Source organism: Ovis aries, chromosome 15 (assembly GCF_016772045.2).
Source record: "Ovis aries strain OAR_USU_Benz2616 breed Rambouillet chromosome 15, ARS-UI_Ramb_v3.0, whole genome shotgun sequence".
In the NCBI taxonomy this organism is placed as follows: domain Eukaryota; kingdom Metazoa; phylum Chordata; class Mammalia; order Artiodactyla; family Bovidae; genus Ovis; species Ovis aries.
This window is the reverse complement of record NC_056068.1, coordinates 35,859,947-35,880,814: the sequence shown is the minus strand read 5'-3', so window position 1 is coordinate 35,880,814 and position 20,868 is coordinate 35,859,947. Positions and strand designations below refer to the sequence as shown.

At 36.4% G+C, this 20,868-nt stretch overlaps 1 protein-coding gene across 50 annotated transcripts in view; it reads right to left on the bottom strand.

Moving 5' to 3' along the window:
* The window catches only part of SOX6 (SRY-box transcription factor 6), a 720,275-nt gene that overhangs the window by 398,062 nt on the left and 301,345 nt on the right, over nt 1–20,868 (bottom strand). For all 50 annotated transcript variants that reach the window (XM_060399843.1, XM_060399842.1, XM_060399858.1 and 47 more), the window contains one exon: nt 19,184–19,424. In XM_060399843.1, coding sequence (XP_060255826.1) covers nt 19,184–19,424 — 241 coding nt within the window. The remainder of the gene's footprint in view (nt 1–19,183; nt 19,425–20,868) is intronic.

Sequence of the window (20,868 nt, the reverse complement as noted above, 5' to 3'; positions counted from 1 at the left end):
TGATGAAAGTGAAGGTGGAGAGTGAAAAAGTTGACTTAAAGCTCAACATTCAGAAAACGAAGATCATGGCATCGGGTCCCATCACTTCATGGGAAATAGATGGGAAACAGTGGAAACAGTGTCAGACTTTATATTTTTGGGCTCCAAAATCACTGCAGATGGTGACTGCAGCCATGAAATTAAAAGACGCTTACTCATTGGAAGAAAAGTTATGACCAACCTAGACAGTATAGTCAAAAGCAGAGACATTACTTTGCCAACTAAGGTCCGTCTAGTCAAGGCTATGGTTTTTCCTGTGGTCATGTATGGATGTGAGAGTTGGACTGTGAAGAAAGCTGAGCACCGAAGAATTGATGCTTTTGAACTGTGGTGTTGGAGAAGACTCTTGAGAGTCCCTTGGACTGTAAGGAGATCCAACTAGTCCATTCTGAAGGAGATCAACCCTGGGATTTCTTTGGAAGGAATGATGCTAAAGCTGAAGCTCCAGTACTTTGGCCACCTCATGCGAAGAGCTGACTCATTGGAAAAGACTCTGATGCTGGGACGGATTAGGGGCAGGAGAAGAAAAGGACGACCGAGGATGAGATGGCTGGATGGCATCATGGACTCGATGGACGTGAGTCTGAGTGAACTCCGGGAGATGGTGATGGACAGGGAGGCCTGGCGTGCTGCGATTCATGGGGTTGCAAAGAGTCGGACACGACTGAGCGACTGAACTGAACTGAATGTATGGATGTGAGAGTTAGACTGTAAAGAAAGCTGAGCACTGAAAAACTGATGCTTTTGAACTGTGGTGTTGGAGAAGACTCTGGAGAGTCCCTTGACAGCAAGGAAATCCAACCAGTCCATTCTAAAGATCAGTCTTGAGTGTTCATTGGAAGGACTGGTACTGAAGCTGAAACTCCAATACTTTGATGTGAAGTTGGTTCTCCACCTGATGTGAAGAAACAACTTATTAGGAAAGACCCTACGCTGGGAAAGATTGAAGGCAGGAGGAGAAGGGGACAACAGAGGATGAAATGGTTGGATGGCATCACCGACATGATGGACATGAGTTTCAGTAGGCTTCGGGAGTTGGTGATGGACAGGGAAGCCTGGCGTGCTGCAGTCCATGGAGAAGCAGAGTTGGACATGATTGAGCAACTGAACTGAACTGAACTGAATTGAGTTATATTACCATCTACTATATATATACTGCTTTCTTCTGATTCCTCACTGTAAACAACATTTTTCTGATGAACCAAAAAATACCTGCCAACTGTGCTGCATAAGAGGTATTCTACCAGAGTGTGATTGATTAACTGACAATAAAAGCTTTACCTAATCTAAGTTCTTATAACTCCTTGCTAGCAAAATATATCTAACCTTTTTAACATGCGGAAAACTAAACTGCTCAATTTTATAGGTTCTTTCTCAGAGGAAAAAGTATGTTTTCTCTGTGACATATTTTAAGGAAAAGCACTGGTTTATGGAATTCTCCAGGCCTGAATACTGGAGCGGATAGCCGTTCCCTTCTCCAGGGGATCTTCCCAACCCAGGAATCGAAAACCAGGGACTCCTGCATTGCAGGCAGATTCTTTACCAGCTGAGTTACCAGGGAAGCCCCTTAAAGAAGATTACATATTATGAAAATACTAAATTTGGTTCCAATCGTTGTTGTTGTTCAGTCGTTAAGTTGTGTCTGATTGTTTTCAATCCCATGGACCATAGTCTGCCAGGCTCCTCTATCCATGGGGTTTTCCTGAATACTGCAATGGGCTATTATTTCCTTCTCCAGGGTTCTTCCCAACAGATTATTCCTGACAAATTTATCACTGACTCTAACATTAAAACAAAGTGTATTCTTTTTTTCTTTTATTAAAACTGATATTTGATGTAATATATGAGATTTACATATCTTTCTCGTTTGTCATTCTATACTATTACTATAATATTAAGTAACAATAATAAATTTATTCATGCATGTAGATTTGTTACCAGTATTTACTGAAGTGTCATGATTCCTGAATTCATATAAGAAAAAACTGTCATTTTTAAAATGCTATTTTGATTCGGTAAGTTTGAAAAAATTACCAAAAGTTGTATAAATAGTCTCATTCCATGATATTTAATAAATGCATTTAAATAATATAGAATAAATATAGAAAAAATTAAAGTCCTCAAATTTGTCAAGGGAAGCACAAAGAAAAGTCTAGCATCATCTATACACTATCAGAATATAGAATCAAAATCTGAAGATTCAAAAGTCCTTAAAAATTCAATTGCTCAATGATATCTAGTATTGAGTCCCTTGTGGAAGACAAGGTAGTATAATAGTAAACAAAGCAAGGCTCTCTGAGCCAGATTTTCTGGTTAAATCCCAGTTTCCATCCACCTCTCATATAGCCCCAGAGTCCGGTAACCTCTCTGTGCCTTACTTCATCATCTATAAGATTACTTTGAAAATAATAGCAGCATAGAACCTATCTCAGAAGGCTGTTATGAAAATCAAATAAATTAATAAAAATAAAATACTTAGATTACCACGTGTTCATCAGATCATGATGATAGTGGTGGAGGTGTGGAAGCGGTGGTGTTAGTGATGGTGGCTGCCACAATACCCATGAGAAGCGACTTTTTGTTCTCTCCTTGAACTAATACTAATATAAGATTTAGCACCTCCAATGTAGTCCATTCCGTGTTTGGAGGGTTCTCTAATATTCTGATTTATTGGAATATGAATCCTATTCTTTCAGCCTATAGTTCTCCTTTCATTCCATCAGTCAGTCAGTCAGTCAGCTCAGTCGCTCAGTCATGTCCCACTCTTTGTGACCCCATGAACCGCAGCACGCCAGGCCTCCCTGTCCATCACCAACTCCCGAAGTTCACTCAAACTCATGTCCATCCAGCCGTCTCATCCTCTGTCGTCCCCTTCTCCTCCTGCCCCCAATCCCTCCCAGCATCAGAGTCTTTTCCATGGGAATATTTAAAAGTGCTACATATAGCTATTATAGCGCCCTTGTATTATCTCTTTTTCTAGGTAAAATATCTGTTTCCTTAATTTCTTTCTCATAAGAAAAATACAGTTCAGCTATCCTGTTCATTTTCCCCTGAGTATGTTCCACTTTGTTTCTCCCTCTTTTTTAAAGAATAGTGCCCTGAACTGAATATACTCAGTATTGTATAAACAACAAAGAGCTAAGACACACTATCACAGCCTTAGAGATATCAAACTTTAAAGAGCTAATGCTATAGGACAGACAGCCTCAGAGATGAGAATACTTTATAACTTTTTGGTAATGGAACAGCAAGAAGAGCTTTAAGGCAAGCAGGCCTAATAAGTGAATTCCCCAGCAGACGAAGCAATATTCTAACAAAGTTCAGCTGATTCATGTGCCTAGCAAATCCAGCCAGTTATTTTCACCTGGAAATTCATTACTATTTGAACTACCATATGATAGTCAACCTAAACAACACTACCAGTTTATACTGAATTTGCTAAAACAATTTTAACCTTGAAAACAAGAAAGTAAAAAGTAGCAAGAGGCTTGGTGTTATAGTTCAAACCTTTCATTTTTTGCCACATGGGCATTTTAAATATTATTAGGAAAAAGCTTTTAAACACTCAAAAAAACTAGAAAGACTAAGATAATGAATATTATTATAATGAACAGCTGGATTGATTGACAATTATTAATAATTTGCCATATTGTTCTATATATATGCATTTCTCTCTCTAATTATATTGCTGGAACATTTAAGAATATATTTTTGACATCACTGCCATCTTATCCCTAAATACCTTAGCAAGCATCTGCAGAAAATAAGGATGTTGTCCCACATAACCACAATATGAGTATCATACCTAAGAAAATGAATAATACTTCATTTTAGACATCTAATATACAACTCATATTAAACTTTCCACAATTGTCCCAAAATATTTTTTTCAAAACTGATTCCATCAAAGTTTATGGTTTATATTTGGCTATACTCTTAGATTTCTTTTACTCTAGAACAAAATCCCCCTTTCTTTTAATTTAATAGCTAGTTATATTAGATTTTTTTAAATGTATCAGGTATATAGCATTATAATTCAACATTTGTTTAATGCTACAGAGTGAAAATCACAAGTCTAGTTACCATCCATCACCATACAGTTAACTTGCTTCATCCATTTCACCCACCCCCTCAACCTATTTCCCCTCTAATAACCATTGATCTGTTCCATGGTTCAGTTTGTACATATATACAGTGGAATATTACTCAGCCATAAAAAAAGCAATAATACTGTTTGCAGCAACATGGATGGACCCAGAGACTGTCATATTGACTGAAGTAAGTTAGAGAATTATATGATATTGCTTATATATGGAATCTTTAAAAAGTTGTACAAATGAAACTTATTTACAAAATAAAAATAGAGTTACAGATGTAAAAATCAATCTGATGGTTACCAGGAAAGAAAGAACAGATGGGATAAGTTGGGAGATTGGGACTGACATAAATACACTGCTATACAAAAAACACATGATTAATAAGGGCCTACTGTATAACACAGAGAAATCTACTTAATACACTATAATACCTCTACCTATATGGGAAAAAAAGAGTGGATATATGTGTATGTATAACTGATACACTTAGCTGGACAACAGAAAGTAACATATTATAAATCAACTATACTCTAATATATTTAAAAAAAAATTAGTGATGTTGAATATCTTTTCATGTCCCTGTTGACCAGCTGCATAATCTTCTTTGGAAAAATATTTATCCATATCCTCTGCTCATTTTTTGATCAGGATGTTTGTATGAGTTATATATATATATATATAAAATATGTGTGTGTATATATATCCAATACTTTAGATATTAACCTCTTATCATTATCAGCAGTATGATTTGCAAATATCTTTCCCATTTGGTAGTTTGCTTTGTTGCTTTTTCGTTTTGATGGTGGTTTCCTTCACTGTCTAGAAGCTTTGTAGTTTGATGTAGTTCCATTTGTTTATTTGTGCTTTTGTTGCCCTTGCCTTTGAAGTCAGATTCACAAAAAAGATCACTAAGACTGATGTCAATGAGGTTATCACCTATGTTTTCTTCTAGAGATTTAATGGTTTTAGGTTTTACAGTCAAGACTTTAATGCTTTTTCAGTTAATTTTTGTGTTAGGGTAGGATTAGTTTCATTCTTTCGCCTGGTAGGCTGCAGTCCATGGGGTCGCTAAGAGTTGGACACGACTGAGCGACTTCACTTTCCCTTTTCACTTTCATGCATTGGAGGAGAAAATGGCAACCCCACTCCAGTGTTCTTGCCTGGAAAATCCCAGGGACAGGGGGAGCCTGGTGGGCTGCTATCTATGGGGTCGCAGAGGGTCAGACACGACTGAAGCGACTTAGCAGCAGCAGCAGGACAGTGGCTTAGTTTCATTCTTTCGCATGTAGCTGTCCATCTTTTCCAATTTCACTTATTGAAAAAACAAATCTTCATTGTCTTTGTATGTATGGATTTATTTCTGAGTTCTCAATTCTGCTCCATTGATCTATCCATCTTTTTTTGTGCCAGTACTATACTGTTTTGATTACTGTAGCTTTAAAGTATAATTTGAAATCAGGGCATGTGGTATCTCCAGCTTTGTTCTGCTTTCTCAAGATTGTTTGGTGGGGGTAGAGTCAAGTGGCAGAGTAAGAGGACATGGAGTTTGCACCTCCTCATAAGTAGGGCACCTACTAGGCACTGGAGGGGGACCTCAGACACCTAAGAGGATGGGAGGAATTCCGATGCAACCAAGCCAGAGGTCAGGCCTGACTTCCTGTGGTGGCAGCATAGAGTTCAAGCTGCTGGACTAGCAAAGAACTTCAGGTACCAGGGAATATTAACCAGTGTGAGATTTCCTAGAGATCCTCATCACAGCACCAAAACCCAGCTCCACCTGTCTGTAAACTCTACTGCTGGACACCTCAGGCCAAATAACCAGTAAGACAGGAGCACAGCTCCACCCATCATCAGACTGGCTATTTGGAATCTTTTGTGGTTCCATACAAATTTTAGAATTGTTTTCTCTAATTCTGTGAAACATGCTATTAGAAGTTTGATAGGGATTACACTGAAGCTGTAGATTGCTTTGGGTTTTAACAATAAAGGCATACTTTGGAGGAAGTGTGAGTTTAGTTCTGGATCACCATAGTAAGGTGAAAATCACAATAAAGCAAGTCATACAAATTGTTCTCAATGCATTTAAAAGTTATTTACATTACACTATAGTCTATTAAGTGTGCAATAGCATTATACCTAAATAAACGTACATACCTCAATTAAAAATAGTTTATTGCTGAAAAATGCTAACCATCATCTGGCTTTCAGCAAGTCATAACCTTCTTGCTGGTGGAGAGTCCTGCCTCAGTGTTGATGGCTGCTGAATGATCATGGTGGTAGTTGATAAAGGTTGGGGTAGCTGTGGTGATTTCTTAAAACAAGGCAACAATGAAGTTTACCACATCAACTGACTCTCCTTTCATGAACGATTTCTCTGTAGCATGCAATGCTCTTTGATAACATTTTACCCACAATAGAACTTCTTTAAAAATTGGGCTGGTGCACGGGGATGATCCAGAGAGATGATATGGGGTGGGAGGTGGGAGAGGGGTTCAGGATTGGGAACTCATGTACCCCCGTGGCGGATTCATGTCAATGTATGGCAAAACCAATACAGTATTGTAAAGTAAAATAAAGTAAAAATAAAAATTTAAAAAAAAAATTGGAGTCAATCCTCTTAAAGCCTGATGCCATGTAATCAACTAAGTTTGGTAATATTTTAAAGCCTTTGTTGTCATTTTAACAGCTTTCACAGTGTCTTCACCAGGAGTAGATTCTATCTCAAGAAACCATATACTTTGCTAACCCATTGGTAGCAACTTCTCATTCATTAGTTTTACCATGAGATAGCAGCAGTTCAGTCATATCTTTAGGCTGCACTTCTAATTCTAGTTCTATTGCTATTTCTACCACATCCACAGTTACCTTTTCCACTGAAGTCTTGAGCTCCTCAAAGTTACCAAGGAGGGTTCATAAATTTATTCCAAACTCCTATTAATGATATTTTGACCTCTTCCATGAATCATGCATGTTCTAAATGGCATCTAGAATGGTAAATCATTTCCAGAAGGTTTTCAATTTACTTCGCCCAGATTCATAGAGAAATCACTATCTATATCAGCTGCAGCCCTATGAAATATATTTGCTAAATAATAACTTTAAAGTTGAAATTACTCCTTGAGCCATGGACTGCAAAATAAATGTTGTTTTAGCAGGCATGAAAACAACATTAATCTCATTGTACATCTTCATCAGAGTTCTAAACTTACTTGATACATTGTCAATGCGCAGAAATATTTTGAAAGGAATTTGTTATTTTGAGCAGTAGGTCTCAACAATAGGCTTAAAATATTCAGTAATCCATGTTGTAACAGGTATACTGTCATCCAGGCTTCGTTATTCCACTTATAGAGTGCAGGCAGAATAGATTTAACATAATTCTTAAGGATCCTATTATTTTCAGAATGGTAAATGAGCACTGGCTTCAACTTCAATTTGCCGGGTGCATCAGCCCTATCTTTGAAGCTCTGAAGTCAGGTATTCATTGATTTCTCATCTTTAGTTATTAAAGACCTAGATGGTGTCTTCTTCTAAAATAAGGCTGTTTCTTCTACATTGAAAATCTGTTGTTTAGTGTAGCTACTTTTAATTATTATCTTAGCTAGATCTTCTGGATAACTTGCTGCAGCTTCTACACCAGCACTTGCTGTTTTACCTTGCACTTTTATATGATGAAGATGATTTCATCAACCACTACTATGATCAGTGAGCAGCCATCAGTATCCCTGCTCACAGTGGCAGAGACTAGTGCTTGGAGAAAGGCACAAATAATCTTTTGAAATGTTGTTTACTCCAGCTTCTTGGAAACCTGTCTCTAATTCATGACAGAAACTGGGGCCATTATAAGAAAGGGGGATTAGACAATCATTCATGGGTATTAGAGTAGTTTCAGCAAAAACAGAAAATAAAATATAAAGCTTTTAGGGAAAAAGTAAGGAAGTTGGGATCCACTAGGAAAATGAGTAATAATTAAGCCTCCAGAAACAACTATCAATATAATAACTATCTGTGTCTTGCCTATTTAAAAATGATGAGGCTGGGGTCATACACAAAAAAAGAAACAGCCCAGAGTGGGCTCTTCATTCCTCACAAATCTTAACATTACAGAGCCCAGTCAAGACTGGTCAAATCCACTTGTTCCTTAAGAGAGATTACACTCTTATTAACAGTGAAGTCCTTTCATGGCCTAGTTTGCCTAAGGAAGAAAAACTAGGGAGCAGATTGCTCTTTACATCATTACACACTGAGCCCTCCCAGCCACTCTGTGAACTCAACAATCTCTTCTCTTCTCTAGGATCTTGCCCAAATAAAATTCCTAATTTTGAGAATTTCACCACAAAAACTTTAATTTCCTTCTAATATGTCAAGTAAATATATATAATGGCATAACAAGACTGTTTGTAATCTAGAAATTTTTTTATCTCTAGCTCTCTGATTTAAGTTTTCACAGTAGATCAAGTAACGAAATAAAAAATGATTTTTCAGTGCCTATGTTGCTTATAATGTTTTTACATTTCTAGAAAAAGGAAAACTATGCACAAAACTATTGCTAATTTACTACAAAGCAGCAAGTAAAAGTCTAATCTGGTGGCAAATATCCCCACCGTCTGGAGGTTGTGATTGCTCTACCTAAAAACAACACACAACCTTGAATTGATGGCTCAGTTACAATCATAAAGCCCATCCTTTCTCTCTGAGTAAGAGAGGGGTGTAAATTTTCATTGTTCTCTGTTAATTTCCCCAAATCTAAAAACTCAGATTCAGATTCATTCCTTACCCTGCAGTGTCATTCCTCATGGATCCAAGAAAATAGTAGCCAAAAGGAAATCTAAACTCCAATTTTACTGTCAATTTCAGGAAGCAAAATATATAATCATCTTTAATCAACTTCACATACAAAATATATCAGTGTAACAACAAAAAACAAGAAAGGCATTTTGGTAGAAGCACACTAGGTACAAAAAAATTATACAACTGAAGGCCAGATAATAACTCTGGATTTAAGAGCAAAAGTTTCCTCAATCTGTTCATGAATTACTTTAGTTTAATTCTAGCTGGCCCACAGTTGGGCTTCCCTGGTGGCTCAGATGGTAAGGAATCCTCCTGCAATGCAGGAGACCCAGGTTTGATCCCTGAGTCAAAGAAGGTCCCCTAGAGAAGGGAATGGTTATCTATTCCAGTATTCTTGCCTGGAGAGTTCCATGAACAGAGGAGAAACTACTAACTAACCACTAGAATGAACCAAATAATTCCTAAATAGCACTAATTTCCAAAGAAAAAGTCCTAATTCTTTGTCTTTCAAGGTAAACTAATCTCTTCTATTCTTCCCTGTAGAACTCCATGGACAGAGGCACCTACCTGGCAGGCTACACTCCTTGGGGTCGCAAAGAGTTGGGGAAGACTAAGCAATTAACATGCGTAACACCATCAACTATCTATGCTTGACTGAGTGCACATTTGTTCCCAAAAGTTTGATGAACTTGAAACTATTGTATTCCAGGTATTCTCAGTACACTGGCAGTAAAAATTAGATTTAAAAACCCCCAAAATTTTATTAAATTGTAATCAAAGCAAAGTTTACAAAATAATTTCTAATCATTTTTTTAAATAGGGTTTCCCATTTTCTAGGGCACTAATGAAATATAAATAAGATAGGTAACATGCATAAATATTCATTTCTAATTTTTACCTGGTTGTACAATTTTTATTAGCAAAACTCTGTAATTCATACTTCAGATTTGAAGATGTGGTTTACACAGAGATATTACTATTGAATTTAATTTGCATCATCTAGAAAAATAATGCCTAGAGGTCATGGAACTATTATAATGCCAAAATAATGCTTAAAAGGTTAATAGTATAAAAAATAAATATGTCATCACATTGAAATCTATATTAACAAAAGAAATAATAGCTTGAAGTTGTCCATCTTTTAAAAGGTAACATTTCTCTTGGAAAGCAAGGAAAAGTTCTTACTGCAGAGGACAAACAGTGGGATAATTTACATATGAGGGTAATTAAGGCACATTCATTAGATGTGTTCCAAAAAGATTAGATACGTTCATGGAAGGAACAAAGTAGGGTCTTTCCTGCTTAGTGCAGGTGGATTGACTCAATAATCAAAGAGAGCCCTTACAATCTCATCTCCAAATAAATGGTGGTACCAGAATTTGTCATGTTAAGTTGACTTTATGGAAAGTAACCCTCTTCAAATTAAACTAAGAAGGTTGATCTGGAGGAGTGCAAACACAACCCCAGCTTTTTCCTCTCAAAACAATATGCCATAATATTCACCAAAATCTTATTCATGCTGATCTAGAAGGACTTTAAGATTCATATCTCATTCTAATCTTGAAAAAGTTCAAATTGGTCACATAAATAGTTAACTGTGTGCTATATATACAGATGTATATTTCTTTCCATACCATGCTGCTTAGAAGTATTATAGAAATGTGCAGATTTCATTATTTAAGTTATGGTGTTTCATTACAGTGATGCATCCAAGTCATCACTGGGCAAGAAGGAATTCTGCACAAGCAAGTGTACATTAATCAGAATCACCTATAGACTGAAATTTGTTTGTGAAATTCTGCTTTAATCAGAAAATTACTGGTGTCCTAAGATCAGCTTCCAATGATTGATACTGACCAATTTTAACAAGAAGCTTACTTTTTAAATCTTCTACTATATTCAAATGCTATTTAAATCTATCAAGAAAATAAAACCTGAAGGGAATAGGCCTATTCAATCAAGCCCTTCTGTTAGACTAGATTATACCAGACTTTCTATTAGTTATCAATTAGATTTTAAATAATTATCCACAAGTGACTTTTCCTAAGTGTCTGGAAATGCTATAAGTCCTAAGCTACACTTTGGTCTTGAAGGAATATTTGCCAATGGATAATGGATAGGAAAAAATCAAACCATAGGAGCAGCCCTAACATCATGATGAGATGTACATTAACAGCATATTGTTGAAAGAAATGAAAACAAAATATTTATGACACATAAAGTTATGACGCAAAAATGAAGCAAATTTGAGGAATATTGGCTGAATCCCAGAAAAGATAATCCTTATGAACATGAAGGAATGCTGCAAATTATAAGTGAATGCTGATGATGATGGAGTTCATTAAGAGATTCATGTTACAGTCAGAGCTCTGCAAACCCTAGTCACTGGATCTTATACAGCCTCAAAGATTAAAATAAAAATAAACATAGCATATCCCAACTCCTTGAAAACATTATATACATACAAGTTTATTATACTGAAAAAATATATATACAGGGGTCTGATTTTCCTTGAACTATAAAAATACAAAAGAAATCCAAAACACAGATGTAGCAAAGTACTGGATTTTTATGTTTTGGCAGGTGCTCAATATGCAGCCCACATAATCAAACGTTAATGACTGGAGTGTGTTAATCAGCATGCATACCTGATTCCTTCTTGCCCAAGGCGGGAAAAGCCAGCTATTCCAGAGCATGTCAATGTTTCTACTTTTGATAAAGATTTTGAAAATAGCTAAGTAAGAAAACTTTTCCAAAAAGTATACTTAGAAAGATGTATTAATAATCAGCTTGTTTAAATGAGTCACTTTAGGAAAGTTTTTTAATATACTTTAAATTTTTATTTATTTTTTAATTGAAGGATAATTGCTTTATAGTATTAAATACATATTTTTAATAGCAGGAATGATAAACAAGGTGTGCATATATAAAGGTGATCAGTAGAAACAGTGTCAGACTTTATTTTTGGGGGGCGCCAAAATCACTGCAGATGGCGATTGCAGCCATGAAATTAAAAGACGCTTACTCTTTGGAAGGAAAGTTGTGACCAACCTAGATAGCATATTAAAAAGCAGAGACATTACTTTGCCAACAAAGGTCTGTCTAGTCAAGGCTATGGTTTGTCCAGTGGTCATGTATGGATATGACAGTTGGACTGTGAAGAAAGCTGAGCGCTGAAGAATTGATGCTTTTGAATTGTGGTGTTGGAGAAGACTCTTGAGAGTCCCTTGGACTGCAAGGAAATCCAACCAGTCCATCCTAAAGGAAATCAGTCCTGGGTGTTCATTGGAAGAACTGATGCTGAAGCTGAAACTCCAATACTTTGGCCACCTCATGCGAAGAGTTGACTCATTGGAAAAGACCCTGATGCTAGGAGGGATTGGGAGCAGGAGGAGAAGGGGATGACAGAGGATGAGATGGCTGGATGGCATCACCAACTCGATGGACGTGAATTTCAGTGAACTCCAGGAGTTGGTAGATGGACAGGGAGGCCTGGCGTGCTGCAATTCATAGGGTTGCAGAGTCAGACACGACTGAGCGACTGAACTGAAATGAATTGAATGTTAACACATTGATCTAGACAGCATTAGTTGTCTATTTCACTATTCGCACCATGCCATAAAATATAGCTTTATTTTTTGGTCCAAACTGTAAGTAAATTTCTGTCATTATGTTTCTGAGATGCATTTAAAGATGGACAATACTGTGTGCTAATATAGTTTCAGAGTTATAGAAAATGGGAAATCATCCATAGGGCTTCCTTGAAAATGTTTCACAACTCAGGGGCAAGGAGGAACATTTTCACTTATTAACAGAAGTCTAGGTTTGAATTTTACTTAAAACGAATGGATATCCAAAAATCCCAAAATGAGAGTGGTAATAATTGATGCTTTTGAACTGTGGTGTTGGAGAAGACTCTTGAGAGTCCCTTGGACTGCAAGGAGATCCAACCAGTCCATTCTAAAGGAGATCAGTCCTGGGTGTTCTTTGGAAGGACGGATGCTAAAGCTGAAACTCCAATACTTTGGCCACCTCATGTGAAGAGTTGACTCATTGGAAAAGACTCTGATCCTGGGGAGGATTGGGGGCAGGAGGAGAAGGGGATGACAGAGGATGAGATGGCTGGATGGCATCACCAACTCAATGGACGTGAGTTTGCGTGAACTCCAGGAGTTGGTGATGGACAGGGAGGCCTGGCGTGCTGCAATTCATAGGGTTGCAGAGTCAGACACGTCTGAGCAACTGAACTGAAGTGAACTGAATAACTAAATTTCTCAAGTCTAAACCTTGCTAGTGTATGTATTTTTTCCCCAGTGCTTCACAGACCCAATCAGGTACCAAATAGATGAATATAAGCCTCACACATGGTTTGAACCAGGAGAACTAGTAGGTTTCATTACATTTTCTAAAGCATAGTCTCAATAAAAGTGAGGAAATAAATTTGGAGTGCTGCCTACTACCTTAAGTGACTAAATCGTATCAAAATCATGGCAATTCAAGTTTTTAAAATCTTTTAAAAGTCACAAAATCAGAAACCTTCTAAAAGTTTCTCACAATATAAAGCATGACTGGAAAGGATTAAATCGTCACTCAAAGTTCCTAGACTACGTTATCATGTAATGGCAATGGCTCCATTCTAGAAAAGGTACAAAATCCACACCAGAATTTTTATGACTCAAAACAAACTATATAGAATGCTTCAGAGTGGATTAGCAACTTCGCTGAACTGAAAGCAAGAAAGACAGAGAGGAGAAATTGTTTGCAAGCAGGGAAGTATTATTCCCAACAGTCATTTATTAAATATCTCAATATGCCTATTATTTTCTTTAAATTGCAACTAAGGATTTATTAATATCTTTTATTTATAGTGGAAAATTACTTTTAAAACTTATCTAGGAGATAAAACTTTCAGGAATTTAAATAGGTCTCCAAAATAAGGGATTCTGATATCTGGACCTGAGGGTCCAGTATGATTATTTCTACCTAATTAGACTAGTAATTAAAAGCCAAATGCATATAATCCCATTTGTCTTAAGATGTATAACATGAGAATGCATGCAAGCGCACGGGTACACATGCATGCAGGAGGTCCCACTTACAATCCTGTCACTTTGGGGATCTTATACGAGACAAGGTTGGTATCTAGACCACATTCCCATAACTACCCCAGAAGTCACCTGTAAACAGCTCTTTGTTAGGCAAAAAGCTTCTGCCCTCACATGGAACACTCTTGGTGCCGGAGCATTGCCTATCTTTCCCCACGCCCTGGTCTCATCAACTTTGCTTTGTGTTATAAAATATTATTGACTAAATTTCTACCCAAGTGTATATTACATAAAATATCCTACTCACCCTCTGTGTGAATCTTGTCATCCTCAGACTCTATGGAACTCTTCAAAGAATGACTTCCCTAACTGCCCCCTCCTTCACTCATCATCAAACTCTCACCCGCACTACTGCAAAGGCTTTCTTAATAAGTGCCCTTGTTTCTGGTGTCATCTCTTGCAATCCATTCTGTACACAGCAGCTAGTATGATGTTTTCAAAGTACAATAAATTAAATCATGGTAGTGTCCTACTTAAAATCTTCCAGTGGCTTCCTCCTTCACTTAAAGTTAACCGAACACCTCACTGTAGCCTATGATACTCCGTAGTACCTGTCATCTGCCTGCCTCCTAGAGTTGATATCATACCATCCTCTCCCTCACCCATTCCACTCCAGACACTCTGTTGCTTCCTATTGCTCCATGCTGATTTTACCAGGTTCAATTACAATGTATAACAAATACGATCCACTGAAGAGAGTTAAAAATTTCACTCAACTTCATAAAAACTATTCTGGATTTAATTTACTTGAATGTGGAATTGGGCTAAGTGTTTATTAAATTTTACTCTAACCATAGTTACCCTACCCCAGCACTCATATTCTCTGTATATATGTTTGCAAGACTGTCCAGAAACCTAAAATCCGTCTATTGTTTTCCTTTGCTTGGTTGAGAAAACTTGGTCAGTGATATGATCCTTGGGGTATAAGTCATTACAGGTCTGATGTTTCACTTGTTATACGTTACTGAATCTATCAAATGAAAAGGGAGCACAAAAGGGAATTTCCAAGTGCAGCTGCTATTTCCCAATTGTTAAATCATTTTATTATACCATATAAGTACACAGCTGGGAAATACCATAGAGTGGGAGCTAAAACAAAATATTTTGGCTTCCAGACATTCAGAATATACAAAGGCTCCAGTGGAAAGTAATGATTGATATCAGAAGAGAATGAAAGTTTGAAAATATTTCCAGCAAATATGATTTCTTTTATGTTAATATAACATATTTGTATGCTTAAACTATTTTATGCTACCATAAATCCCGCTTAACATAAATTTGGTAAGCAAATTATTAATATCTATTTTCTGACAAAATATTAGATCATAAAACTTTGAGACTAAATCACCAAAGCACTTTTGCACTTGCTAATATACAAACTAAATTTCACTAAGTAAAATGTAAAGAGTGCTCTAAAGAAGTAAAATCTGAACTGTATTATTTCTGCCTCAACTTGTATTTTCCAGTGTAGTTATTTTGATTTGTCCATAAGTATATTTGGCATAAAAGTTAAAAATATATCTTGAACCCACCCCTTCTCTTTATCTGATCTGCCTCTACACTAATCCAAGCCACCATCATCTCTACCTGGATTTCTCAAACAGCTTTCCCGCAGATCTTCATCCTTTCACTCTGTCTCCCTCCCATCTATTCATAATACAGTCAGAAATTCTCTTTTTAAAGTTCTTAAACACTTCAAGGCTTCCTATTCTGCTTAGAATCAAATCTCACTTCCATAAAGTTATCTATTAATATAAGATCTTGTTGGATAACTGGTCCCAAACAATCTTTCCAACCATATCTTTTCTTTTCCCTATGCAAGGAAAACAAATCTTCCAGTGGGTCTAATTGTATAATGATGATCCCCTTTGAATCTAAAGTTGGTCTAGAACAGTTAGTCTAGTCCAATTCTCGATTTCTCACCTATTGCTTCAGAGTACTAATTGGGACGAAGAAATCATCTGAAAAAGAAAAATGTCTGCTTCCATAAATTATGGAATTAAGTCTTTGAACTAGTTTTGAGACAACAGAGCAAGAATTTTTTTTCTTCTTTTTTTTTGTTTTATTTTTTATTTATTTATTTTTTTGAAGGCTCTCTCTCTTTTTTTTTTTAATACCTTCTTCTTTTTTTTTTTTTAATTTTAAAATCTTTAATTCTTACATGCGTTCCCAAACATGAACCCCCTCCCACCTCCCTCCCCATAACATCTCTCTGGGTCATCCCCATGCACCAGCCCCAAGCATGCTGTATCCTGCGTCAGACATAGACTGGCGATTCGATTCTTACATGATAGTATACATGTTAGAATGCCGTTCTCCCAAATCATCCCACCCTCTCCCTCTCCCTCTGAGTCCAAAAGTCCGTTATATACATCTGTGTCTTTTTTGCTGTCTTGCATACAGGGTCGTCATTGCCATCTTTCTAAATTCCATATATATGTGTTAGTATACTGTATTGATGTTCTTCTTTCTGGCTTACTTCACTCTGTATAATCGGCTCCAGTTTCATCCATCTCATCAGAACTGATTCAAATGAATTCTTCTTAACGGCTGAGTAATACTCCATTGTGTATATGTACCACAGCTTTCTTATCCATTCATCTGCTGATGGACATCTAGGTTGTTTATAATAGCCATTATATCCTGGCTATTATAAACAGTGCTGCGATGAACATTGGGTTACATGTGTCAGAAATCTTCCAGCAAACAAAAGCCCAGGTCCAGACGGCTTCACAGCTGAATTCTACCAAAAATTTCGAGAAGAGCTAACACCTATCCTACTCAAACTCTTCCAGAAAATTGCAGAGGAAGGTAAACTTCCAAACTCATTCTATGAGGCCACCATCACCCTAATACCAAAACCTGACAAAGATGTCACAAAAAAAGAAAACTACAGGCCAATATCACTGATGAACATAGATGCCAAAATCCTTAACAAAATTCTAGCAATCAGAATCCAACAACACATTAAAAAGATCATACACCATGACCAAGTGGGCTTTATCCCAGGGATGCAAGGATTCTTCAATATCCGCAAATCAATCAATGTAATTCACCACATTAACAAATTGAAAAATAAAAACCATATGATTATCTCAATAGATGCAGAGAAGGCCTTTGACAAAATTCAACATCCATTTATGATAAAAACTCTCCAGAAAACAGGAATAGAAGGAACATACCTCAACATAATAAAAGCTATATATGACAAACCCACAGCAAACATTATCCTCAATGGTGAAAAATTGAAAGCATTTCCCCTAAAGTCAGGAACAAGACAAGGGTGCCCACTTTCACCGCTACTATTCAACATAGTTCTGGAAGTTTTGGCCACAGCAATCAGAGCAGAAAAAGAAATAAAAGGAATCCAAATTGGAAAAGAAGAAGTAAAACTCTCACTGTTTGCAGATGACATGATCCTCTACATGGAAAACCCTAAAGACTCCACCAGAAAATTACTAGAGCTCATAAATGAATATAGTAAAGTTGCAGGATATAAAATCAACACACAGAAATCCCTTGCATTCCTATACACTAATAATGAGAAAGTAAAAAAAGAAATTAAGGAAACAATTCCATTCACCATTGCAATGAAAAGAATAAAATACTTAGGAATATATCTACCTAAAGAAACAAAAGACCTATATATAGAAAACTATAAAACACTGATGAAAGAAATCAAAGAGGACACTAATAGATGGAGAAATATACCATGTTCATGGATCGGAAGAATCAATATAGTGAAAATGAGTATACTACCCAAAGCAATTTACAAATTCAATGCAATCCCTATCAAGCTACCAGCCATATTTTTCACAGAACTAGAACAAATAATTTCAAGATTTGTATGGAAATACAAAAACCTCGAATTGCCAAAGCAATCTTGAGAAATAAGAATGGAACTGGAGGAATCAACTTGCCTGACTTCAGGCTCTACTACAAAGCCACAGTCATCAAAACAGTATGGTACTGGCACAAAGACAGACATATAGATCAATGGGACAAAATAGAAAGCCCAGAGATAAGTCCACACACATATGGACACCTTATCTTTGACAAAGAATTTTTAAATATAAAAAAAGCCATTTTAAAATATTACTTAATCTTTTATTAAAGGATAAAACTTTTCTTCATTTCCCACTTAAAATATTTTTCATTAATTTAACCAAGAGTTAAGACACGTAAAACAGGGTTTAAAATTCCTAATCTAATAAAATATGTTAAGATTTCACTCAGTTCTAAATGTTAAAAAAGTTGAATACTTTTGCTTTAAACTAGATAAGTAATGTCACTTATTATGGTGCCTGTTTTAATGGTTACAGGTAGAACTTAACATGAGAAAGTAGGCTAATACATTGCATGTATTTGATGCTGTTCTATCTTTAGGGCAAAATCCTGCAGTTTGACTGAATGATACTTAGGAGCTTTGCACGTCCTTTTGAAATTAATATGTAGGCACATAAGTGAGAAAAGCTTTATTATTAATCAAGAATGACTGTTAAAACTGATAAATACTTGCATTTCCTTACTGAAGATGTATTCACTCTATGACCTCATTCACATAGGTATGTTTGCTTATTATAATTTTTCCATATTAATACACGACCACATTTTATTGGATCATACCTATTTTGTGTTATTATTAAGTTCACTATCTTAAACACAGAGAATCAAAGGATAAGATAACCAAATTTTCCTCAAAATTAAACTAAATCCCTTTTGGCAAGTTGACCTAATAATGGACAAAATCTAAACCACAAACCATTTTCCAATTTCCCCACTAACTAGTAGTATATTAATAATAGACATGGTGGCTATTTTCATGTGCTATGCTGTGCTTAATCACTCAGTCATGTCCAACTCTTTGTGACCCCATGGACTGTAGCCCACCAGGCTTCTCTTTCCACGGGGTTCTCCAGGCAAGAATACCGGAGTGGGTTGCCATGCTCTCATCCAGGGGATCTTCCCAATCCAGGGATTGAACCCAGGTCTCCCACACTGCAGGTGGATTCTTTACCATCTGAGCCACCAAGGCCTGAACACAAATAACTCTAATGCTACAAATTTTGAGCTTTCTCTAAAACACATATTTGTAATGAGCCCATAATAACAGACACGTTTAGGGACAGTGGCCAGATTTTAAAAGCTCACCATTCTTTGCTGAGACGACAGAACACTGTCCCAGTCAGCATCCTGTTGAATGGTATTGACAAGTGTTGGTAGCTCCTCAGAGTGAGGTTTGTTGTGCATTATGGGGTGCAGAGGCAGATGGGAGGCCACATGTTGATCACTGCCCTCTTCCTTTTCCCTTGAGGTCAAATCTTGGGTCATTGCTTCCTCTCCATCAGCTGTACAGGCAAATGGAGAGGTGGCTTGCTTGGAAGACATTCTTCTACAAAACAAGGAAACAGCATGGATTTTTAAAAGGACTGTCAATGACAAAAGAATAAACCATCACTTATATTTGACTAATTCAGAAAAAAAGGAAACTTCTCTAACTTCAGAAATACTTATGATCTAATCTAAATCACTGAAAAAGAATTCTTAGTTTATCTGTTTCACTTTCCTCTTTGCTTTTAACTCAACAAACTTCCCAGTAATTGCTGTACATTTTCTTCTTTACCAATCCACAAATGAAAGTATTATGGAATGAGTTTTCATAATGTATAGTATATGTATGTGTGCATTTTCCTCTCAGTTCTCCCAACTAGATTATTAAGAGTAATTCAGTTGATGGCTAGCAACAACAACAACAACAAAAAATGAATAGAAAAAAATGGAAAAAAAAAAGAAAAAATAAACAGCAGATGAACCAGTTGGGAGAATGAATTTACAAGCATCCAAATTTCTCTTATGCTTTACATAGAAACAAAGGAAGTCTAGGTAAGAAAATATAATCAGGAGAGAAAGTAATCTATGATGAAAATCCTAAACAAACTTGGTCCAGACATCTTTAGTTTACACCTTATGTTAATGAGTACTAGGCCTAACACTGACTAGTGCCAACCTGATCTTTTTGTAAAGACCTTCAAGGTGTCTCAACTGCTATAACTAAACTTTTAAGTGACATAATTGATTGAGTGGATGATTGTGCTAGATTATTCTTAAGGCAATTTTGTGAAATTTTAATTGAGTACATGAAACAACTATGCCTCTGTTTTATATTAGAAAGTATATATAAGATTCAAAGCATCTACTATGAACATAGTAAAATGCCTGAGTGCTTGCATGCTAAGTCGTTTCAGTCCTGTCTGACTCTGCAACCCCACAGATTGTAGCCCACCAGGCTCCTCTGGCCATGGGATTCTCCAGGCAAGAATACTGGAGTGGAGTGTCATGCCCTCCTCCAGGAGATCTTCCCAACTCAGAGATCAAACCCTTGTCTCACGTATCTCCTGCATTGGCAGGCGGTGTTCTTTGCCACTAACATCATCTGGGAAACCCAGTCAAGTGCCTACTATGCATAATATTTTCAAAACTCCAAAAACAATTACTGAACATTCTCTATGTATCTACAAGTAAACATCAACTACAATCAACACAAAGTCTTCTTTCTGTACTTTCATATACAATCAGAAAATCATGATTATTAAACAGAATTTCAAACCTTTTAAAATATTTCTTTATCAAGATGATTTTCGTAGCTATTGTGCTAGAAATAAAGTCACTAAAAGTTTATAACTTAAAAGAAGAGGCAACTGAATATTTTTCTAAAACTTTACAATGCTTTTGTTTTATAGCTTATTTAGCTCTAAAATTGCTGTGTAACGAAAGGAATAAAATCTCCACCTTAATTGCTCTTTAACATTAATTGATTTCATACCATTTTTTAAAAA